The 10050-nt window shown below is 38.9% G+C and overlaps 1 protein-coding gene across 1 annotated transcript; it reads left to right on the top strand.

The window, feature by feature from the left end:
• LOC18771179 lies at positions 1940–3308 on the top strand. Its single transcript, XM_020568756.1, has 2 exons — positions 1940–2072; positions 2259–3308. The coding sequence occupies exon 2, from the start codon at positions 2267–2269 to the stop codon at positions 3113–3115; it is 849 nt and encodes a 282-aa protein (XP_020424345.1). The 5' UTR covers positions 1940–2072; positions 2259–2266; the 3' UTR covers positions 3116–3308.

The raw sequence follows: 10050 nt of genomic DNA, 5'->3' as shown, positions 1-10050 counted from the left end.
GGCTCCACACAAAGACTTTACAACATAGCGCTGGTAATAAAAGATAAAATAAATGTACAAGAGGATGGAAGAGAAAGCTAACTAGCTTTTGGGCCTAACAAATCCTAAAAGCCCATTTGGAGTGCGAATTCAAATCCTATACTGGCCTAACAAGGGGACAACTCTTGAAGAATTGTACAGTTCTTCTTCCATGCGAATGTTTGGATGTTATTAATGTATGAATATCAATGTAAACATAGAGAAAAGTAGAGAGGAGTAATAAAAAATATACGGCGTTCGTACAGTAATAACGTCCGAATGTCCACAAAGGAGATATTATAGAAGTACATCCTCTAAAAAAAAGTTACTGAAGTATAAACATATCTCTCGAATTCTATCTTCTCTCTCAACCTAGAAAACCTCACAGCCACTACCTACCATTATCTTCGGTTCCAGGGGTTTCCAATGGGTAATAGGGAGATGCAAAATTGGCTTGTTTCTAGCGAGTAATAGGAAGACGTCGAAAATTATATCTTATTTGCTTACCCATATGGAAGAACTCCAAGTAATGGGCTTGAACTATTTGGTGATACCAAGCAACCCAAAGTCTCCATTATCTAGGAGCTTCTATGAGCTTTGAGGACCTTCATAATCTTCCACACCACAACCCTACATGCAACCCCTACGAACAATCACATGACTTGGGTTCATTTGAGATTGGTAGGTGATTTGGCATAAGAAAAATGTATTAACCTTGCATGGAGTTATTTTGGCATGTGCATGGAATGCTTGGGCATGTGTTGCAGTGACTTTGGCTTTTGTGACGGTGAAGCATTCTTGATGGTGACCAAGCTTAATGAGATATTGGATTTAAAGGAAGGGTAAGGAATAGGCTTGGCATGCTTGACATGGCATGGATATTATTAGAATTTGTATAAAAGCTCATGTATATATTTATTTTGTTGAGTTAAATCCCAAAATATAATTGGAATTAGCACATGACTAATTTATTTATTTATTTTATAAGTTATATTGGGCTTTAAATGCCTTTGGGTTTCTAGTGACTTTTTGGGTTTCAACAGGTGCCTATGGTGTGGACTGTAAGATTGGATCGAAATGCCATCCATATTAGAGTACTATGACATAAATTGAGGATTGTCCTTGAATTGCCTGGAATTCAAACTACAGTGATAAAATTGATAAAATTGAAACTGCAAGCACCTTAGTGATAAAAATAGTAAGTTATAGGGACTAAAAATGAGTTTTTGCCTTGAGATAAAATAAGACAAAAAAAAAAGAAAAAAAAAAGAGGAGTATGAAGAAGAAGAAGAAGAAAGGGAAGTGATTATCATGTCACCGATGTTTGGGCTGTCAAATACATATACAAAAGCCCATTAGAAATGAGAATTCAATGGGTTGGGCTCAATTAAATCCAATTTGGGCCTAACAAAAAGATAATCCTTTTCCTCTTTCGGTAACTATTTTTTTCACGCCAACACGGGTTAACGCTGGAAGTGGAAGTGGAAGTGGAAGTATATCAGTTTCCTCACTGTAATTTCATAAGTAGCCATGTTTATTGTTGCTTCATTGTTCGTTTCATCCAACAACATGTGCTTAGGCTGCTGGCAAGTAAGATCCCATGTTTTTTTAATCCCCATGTTCTTGTCCTTTTTTCTGATTAGTTTTAATTAGAACTATTTTACGCGGAGACAGATAGAGATGAAGTCAACACTGTATGTATGTACGAGGACTTGTTCAATTAAATGAGTCTCAGATCTCTCACATGGTCGTCATTATAGATCTATTCTATTAAGACTATATTATAAAGAAGAAGATAAAAAAAACATATCTTATAGACTCGGAGTATGAACACTCTCCTATCCTAGTCCACCCAATATGTTAGGTGTGCGCATGATTTTGTCGTAATATTTTTTTCTCTTGATATATGAAACATTGAAGTCAAGAGAAATGGAGAAATGGAAAACCATCATATGGCTCTTCACGGGTGAAACCCAGCAACGGGCTCCTTAGCACCGGCGACCCACACGAGTAAACCGCCCTGCCTATCGTTGGTCGACATAGTTTCTGCTGCGGTAATAATCTTTCTATAAACTCTCACATCTAGTTTTCGGTTCAATTTAGTTCCAGATAGATTTTTCATTTCAATTAATGATGAATTTCAAACCAATGTCTGACGTAAAAAGAAAATTTGTAAAATGTCGAACTAACATAAGTTAATCGTGATCGGATTTTGGTACGTGTTGGGTTGTGTTGTGAAGAATCAAGAATGGCGGATCTTATTGGAGGGGCTGCCGTAGGACTAATATTTTCAGAGCTGTATAAGGGCGTTGAGAATCTGATAGAAAAGACTAAGAAGTTCAGCCCCCACCTCAAGGCAATCACGGCCACTGTAGACTCTTTGAAACCAGTGATCGACCAGATAGAGAAGCAAAACAAGGAACTGAATCTCTCAAACGAGGAGACAGAAAAGTTGAAAAAGATAATCTCCGACGGCATAAAACTGGTCGGCGACTGCTCGAAGAATCCAAAGTGGTACAGAAAGGCAAGCTATACAGATAAGATCACCGACTTGGACGAGGCTCTCAAAAGGCAGTTGGAAATACTCAAGGCGCAGGGGCTGAGGGATGGGAAGGAGACGCTGATTAGGGTTACGGAAATAAAGAAGTTGATCAACCAACTACAAGCCTCCTTATTACAAGCCTCGTGCTTGTTATTGGTGCTCATAATTTTTCTTATTTTGGTAAGTAGGGTCATGTTTAGCGTTCCTGGAGGAGTGAGAGAGCAGCAGCTTGCAACATCATCGGCGTCAGTGCCTGGAGGGGGTATAATATTGTCCCGTCCGGCGCGTTTGCAGTTAGGTTATTTTGTGGTCTGGTTATTTGGAAAACTTCTTGTGTATGCCGTCTATGGGGTCTTCGTTTGTATGGCCATTGGGATCGTCTGTGGTTGCGTCGAAGCTATTCAAGATCAGTATCGACTGGGTTTCTCCGGCCTGAAGCTCCCGGAATGGGATGAGCTTCGGGAATTGCCTATGATGATTGTCGGGCTGTGTATGTGCCTCTATCTTCTTAAGGGTCTTTTGGGGTTGACCAACTGGATTAATAAACAACTGTGATTTCATGAGATTTGAATTGAGTTGAGGAGTTTGTAAAACAATTTGGCATGTTTCCTAAAACCCTATCTTTGGGCTTTTATTTGCCCTCTTTTGGTTATTTTCAGTAGACTTTATTTGTTTTCGCCTGTTCCTGACCTTTTGGATTTGGGACTCATTATTAATTTAATAGCGCCATTTTTAAATTTTTTTTTAATTGGTGAAAGAGATTCCAACTCCATATTTTCACTCTTTAATTGATTTTTTTTTTAAATTTAAATTTCTTCATTGGCTAAATAATAATAAAAACTAGCTATTGAATGCATGATCCTCTTTTAAGTGTACATTAGGAAGCCGTTACACAATAAAACTAGCTATTGAATAACGATGATCAAAACTGTCATTCATTAAGAGCTAAATTTCAGTAGCTGCTTTATTTGCAAGTGTTGCTTGGGAAGTGAGTGTATATATAATAATTTCAGAAGTATTCTTGACTCTTGACCTTGGGAAGTGTGCTTATGAGTTAAAAAATACGTATTTTAGAAGAAGCACTTTCCAAATAGCTTCCAATTGGTAGCTATAAAAAAGTCCATTAGGAATATGAATGCAATGGGTTGGGCTTGATGAAAACCTCTTTGGTTTAATAATCAAACAAGAGGTAAGCCTTTTCCTATCCTGGAACCGTATGCGCAGTGACCACATATGGAGAAGGCTCGCATGGTTTTGGCGATGGGCAATGCCGTTCGAGCATCGGTTGAAGAGGGAATTCGTGATGGATGTTTCGGGTTGCTGCAGAGAGAGAGTGGTTTGTATTTGTTGGAACTGTCTCTGGTTTGTGGCTACTCTCCCCTGTAGCGAGAACTGTCGATCTTCTCATGCTTCTTACCCTTCTGGTTTGTCATTCTTATTTCCACTATTAATGGTGTGAGAATTCTAAATCCAAAGACGATGATGGTTGCTTCGAGTGTGGATCGAAAGATCACTAGAAAAAGAATAGTTCTATATGTTGACGTGAATCTCTTAATTAATCAAGGAGATTTACTTCCTTGATTAATTAAGGGATTTACTTTCCTATTTTTTTATATAAGTGATAAATCATTGTACAATTAGGAGATACTTTTCTAATTCTTTACTATATCTAATTCTTTGTAAAATCTTCATATGTAAACTCCTATATATACCTCCTTATGGAGAAGAATAAAAAACAACCTAATACATAAACCATATTCATATTTTAGCATGGTATCAAAGTAATCGATTTTCGGTTGTCTCTAAAGCCTCATATCAAATTTTTTCAAACACAAACCCTAAATCCTCATATTAAACTTCTTTGAACACAAACCCTAAAATCATATCTTCAAATTCCAAAACACATATTTTTTTTACCCTTAAAATTCTTCCGCTTCCATGGATGTCATCTCCTCTTCCAACACCATCGACACCATTCCACCATCCTCCCAATCGACACCATTCCACCATCCTCCCAAATTGTTACTATCCACAATGACAAAGCTCCTTTCCCAAATAGCGTCACCCTGACTGAAACCAATTATGCCTTATGGTCTCAAGTCATGGAGATGCGTATTGCTGCCCATGAAAAATTGGGGTACCTCACCGGTGACACCCCGCAACCTTCTAAGCTCTCCTCCACCTACTCCAAATGGTGTACGGAGAACTTTCGGGTGAAGGGGTGGCTCATTGACTCCATGTCTCCCGACTTGATGAGTCGTTTTATCCGTTTAAATACCCCAAAGAAATCTGGGATGCCGTGAAGAAAACTTACTTTGATGGTGGGGATGAAACTTTCCTTTTTGATCTTAACAAACGGGCGTTCACCATTAAACAGAATGGTACCCCTGTCCACAAATACTACAGCCAACTGCAGACCATCTTTTAGGAGATTGATCACCGCACTCCCAATCGCATGCATTGCGACGCCGACGTGAATGAACGTCAGACCAAACTGGATCGTCTTCATGTTCACCTGTTTCTTGCCGGGCTCTACCCTCAGTTTGATCAAGTTCGTGGGGAAATCTTGCACAAAGAACCTAAATTAGACCTTGACCAAACCTTTGCATATGTTCGTCGCGAAGCTCAACAATGACTTACCATGACTAGTACTCCAGACACTGCTGTCCTAGCCACCCAATGTCCACAGGGTCCTCCGACTTCTACCACTGGTGCTTCTCAGACTCAAGTCACAAGCTCTCGTCCGGAACGCAAATGCACTCACTGTGGTGGAAGCAAACATACTCGTGATGGCTGTTACGAATTGATTGGTTACCCAGAATGGTGGGGCCACTCCAAAGCTCAGAGCAAGAATAGGGGCAAATCACTCGATACATCTTTTGACTCAGCTCCTGTTAGTCCTGTTAGTCCTGCAGTTCCAACAGCACCAGCTCCTGCCTCTGCCTCTGTAGTCACAACATGACATCCTTAGCAACAAGACGATTGGTTGTGGTATTAGGAGGGGCAAACTCCCAAAAAAAAAAAAAAAAAAAAAGGAAAAAAAGATCCCTTCTAGTACCAAGAAGATGTTGCTTATTTCTTGACTATGGTGACCCCTTCTCTTTAAGGGGAGAAGGGGAGTGAAGAGAAGTTGTTTTGTCTCTAAACCCTTATCTCAAATTTCTCAAATTTCTTCAAATTTCTCATATTCAAATCCAAAACCCTAAATCAAATTCCTCATTTTTTTCCCCAAATCCAAATCCATCAAATCTAAAGTCCTCAAATCCTTTTATCCAAATCCCTAAACACATACCATCAAATCTTATACACATACCTCTTAAATCCAATTCCTACATCAAATTTATACATCAAATTTCTCACATCACCTTCCTCACCTTCTCATATCACATCTTACTTCCGCTGCGATATCAAGAACCCATACGATTCTCCATCTTATTGTAGACTCACAGAAGCATGCGATCAACCCAGACTCCTTCTTCTATCACCACCACCAAAGGTTCTACTCTTCATACGTCATCCAAGATCAGATATTGCACATGTTGTGAGTGTGAAATAATATTTCATGACTCACTTACCAAGTTGGGCATTCGTGACATATATACACCAACTTGAAGAGGAGTGTTGACGTGAGTCTCCTAATTAATCAAGGAGATTTACTTCCTTGATTAATTAAGGGATTTACTTTCCTATTTTTATATATAAGTGATAAATCATTGTAAAATTAGTAGATACTTTCCTAATTCTTCACTATATCTAATTCCTTGTAAAACCTTCATATGTAAATTCCTATATATACCTCCTTATAGAGAAGAATAAAAAACAACCTAATACATTCAAACCATATTCATATTTTAGCACTATATGTAGGGAGAGGCGGAACAAATTGAAGAATACTAAAAGTTGAAGCGCAACAACTATTCAAGCCTTCCATATAGGAGCATTGGAAATGTGGAAGCCATGCAAGCCTTCTTCATGTAGAGTCACTTATTGCGTGTAAGCCTTGGCTTATATTATCTCTATTTTTAGTATTTTTACATATGCATTATTTTCTGCATATGCATTAGTCTGAATGTTGAGTTAAGTTGCTGCATCTTCATATTCATATTCATCTTCTTTCTCCTATCTCTCTGTGTTTCCTTTTTGGTATCAGAGCCGTAAGAGTTACGGTCTTTGTCTAAGTCTGCTACTCATTCCCGCCCAAGTGGCTGGTTTAAGCATCTGAGTAGAAGGTTTCATCTTCTTCCTCTTCTTTTCTTTTATTCTCCAAGTTGTCTGTTCATCTTTCTCTAAGGTCTGACCCGTGAGTCCTTTTTGCTAGATCTGTAAGTCCCGAGGGTAGGGCGTTTGTGCTGGGCAGGAGACAGAAAATTGAGAAAGGTTAATAGGTTATTTGTAGAGTAAACGGTAAGTCTAGGAAGTCCCTGTTTATCCTCTTCCTCAGTCCGTTTGAGTCAAACACTTGAGTAGCCATGAGTCGTTTTCTTAAGTCAAATTCTTGTAAGTCAAGCAGTTCTAAAACCAGTATAAGTCGACTCCCTGAGATAGTAAATGAAGAACAATTTGAATATGATTCTAGTTGCAAAGAACAATTAGACTTTAGAGATTGGAATATACCTAAAGTCCCGAGTCAAAAAATTTATAAGAAACATTGGTTGCCTTCCAGTTTTAATAGCACCACACATGTCAAAACAGTTGAACAAGTTTACGCTCTTAGTAAAGAACACGAAACTTGCCAGTTGCTTAATATTGAGTCCATCAAAAAGCACAAGACTGATGGAAACAATTTCCTGCATATTGGTCTTGTTCAAGTTGCCGTTAGGCCCCTAACCAGGTTAGGATTAAAAGCCTCCATTCTGCTCTGTTTACGCGATGCCCGGTTCACCGCGTTCAGTGACAGTACGCTAGGAGTCATTGAGTCCAGTTTGTGTAATGGTCCAGTTCATTTTGACTGTTACCCTGATTTCACTGTAAGCCTTAGTGATCCACATATATTGAGAACCCTAACTCTCAATATTAAGACAGAAGGCTATAATGTCCTCCCAGGAACCCAGCCTCTGGCCCTAGTCTACAGAATCTATTATAAGGTCACAGGAACCAATATGAACTTCCAGGCCTTAAACAAAAGCCCAAAGGATCAGACAGTCCTGATCCAAAGTCATACCTCAGACGCCCATATACAAGTCCCTCAGACCATTAAATGGTCAGAAGTTGCCCTTCCAACAGATTGGACCCTAGTTACCGAGAGCCAACCAGCTCCGATCCAACGTAGTCTAAACAATTTAGACTACATCCAGCAGTACCTAGATGGCACGGTTAAGATTAGGTTCGATAACCAGCCTCTACATAAGTCTAATGTCCAGTTACACCAGTTTCCAACCCCAGGTCAGTCGCAAAGGCATGCCCCTGCTCGGCATTCCTTTACTGCCTCTTCTTCCACTCTAGAACGAGACCTAGAGTTTAGAAAAAACGATGATAGACTTGAAACTTGAGTCCCTGAGAAGATCCTCTCAGGTAACCCAGCCCTGCTATGGCAAGGCTCCAGTTGAAGAAAAGTCAGAATCCCCTGAGTCACCTACCCAGTCTGACTTTGTAGTCGAAAACTACGCCACAGTTGATAACCAGTTAAGAACCCTTAATCGAAAATTTAAAATTGATTGGTCCCGTCTAAACAGCCATCTCAAATCCCCTGAGAACCTGTCCAGACGAGATAGTTATCACCAAGCCTTTCCTGATAGCCAACGCCGTTTAGAAATCTTTAGTGAATGCAAAGATTACATGCGGTCTGCCCAAGTTGAAATTTTCTACCTTGATTTTGTTGAAAGCCGATATATGTCCAGTGATGAGTTAAAAACTTTGACTAAGGAAAAATGGAAAATGTCAGATAAGTCTGTCGTCGAATCCAGCCATCCTCCAGTCGAAACCATAATTATTTGAGCATAAGAATGCGTCTATTCCTGCCACTCCTTTCAAGACCTTTGAAAGCAATGACAGTAATAGAAAGATTCTTGAGCAAAATAATTATACCAACCAGAGTCTAATCGTTATAGGAAAACAGTTAGATACAATTGAAACTAAAATTGATAAGATAAGGTCCACAGACGTAGAGTCCAAAAAGAAAGTTGAAAAACCAATTGTCCAGTTCCAGGATCTTAGGTCTAGCCCGACTCTTAAGATCACACCCACAATGAAGAAAATAGAAGACATGTTAGCACAGTTGACCCCTGCCAAAGTTGAAAAATCTGAGAAATCTGGTCTTAAAACACTAGATGCTTTTGCAGAAGAAAACACCTCTGAGTCTGAGTCGTCAGAAACAAGTAATATTTCTAAAATTGAAAAAGCCTTTCAAAATTTAGAAATCCAAGTTGAACCCAAAGTTAAGAAATTAGAAAAGTTCGTCAGCCCCAGTAGTCTGACCAAAAATTGGTACCCCAGACCAACACCTCCAGACATTCAATTTGAAGAAAGAAACTTGCAAACCCAGTTTTCTGTTTCTTCCGACAAATTATATGAATGGAATATTGATGGTCTTTCTGAGCAGGAAATCCTGAATAAGTTACAACATATGTCTATGGTTGCCAATAGTTATATCACCAATCACAGTTTCAGACAGTCTGAAATTGTCCCTCTGTTAGTTACTGGTTTCACCGGTACTCTCAGAAGTTGGTGGGATAAACATCTGAGCCCTGAGTCTAAAAGCCGAATAACCTTTGCTGTAAAACTTAATGATGACGGTCTCCCTATATTTGACGAACGATTAGGTCAAGGTATAGAAGACGGTGTCAACACTCTGTTTTACACCATAATTGACCATTTCATAGGAACCCCTAGTAATCAAACTGCTAGGATCCATGACCAGTTGAGTAATCTTAGATGCCCTAAGTTGTCAGATTTCAGATGGTATAAGGATGTCTTCATCTCTAGAGTAATGCTTAGAGACGATAGTAATCAACCATTCTGGAAAGAAAAATTTGTTAATGGTTTACCAAACCTATTCGCCCATAAGATCCGAACTACCCTCAGTAATGAATTAGGTCATATTGATTGGGATAGTTTAACTTATGGTAATATTATAAGCACAATTAACCAAGTCGGTATGAAAATGTGTGTTGATTACAAAATCGGAAAACAAATACAGTCCGATAGAAAATCAGCCAAATATGAGTTAGGAAACTTCTGTGAACAGTATGGTCTCAGTAGTATTCCACCCTCTAGAAGAAATAAGTCTAAGCCGAGTCATCTTAGAAAACGCCGATTTTCTTCTAAAAGAAAACATTTTGCTGTCAAAAGCGATAATGAGTTCTACAAGAAAAGAAAAAGTTTTAAAAGAAAAAATTGGTCTAAAGCCCCCAGAAAAGCCCAGAAAAGTCGATCCAAGATTGATAAGTCCAAAGTTAAATGTTTTAAATGTCAAAAATTTGGTCATTATGCCTCTGAGTGTAAAGTTAAAGATGCTATTAAACAGTTGCAGATCTCAGAAGCTGAAAGAGAAA

Source organism: Prunus persica, chromosome G7 (genome assembly GCF_000346465.2).
Source record: "Prunus persica cultivar Lovell chromosome G7, Prunus_persica_NCBIv2, whole genome shotgun sequence".
NCBI classification, from domain to species: Eukaryota; Viridiplantae; Streptophyta; class Magnoliopsida; order Rosales; family Rosaceae; genus Prunus; species Prunus persica.
This window is presented reverse-complemented; position numbering and strand designations above follow the sequence as displayed.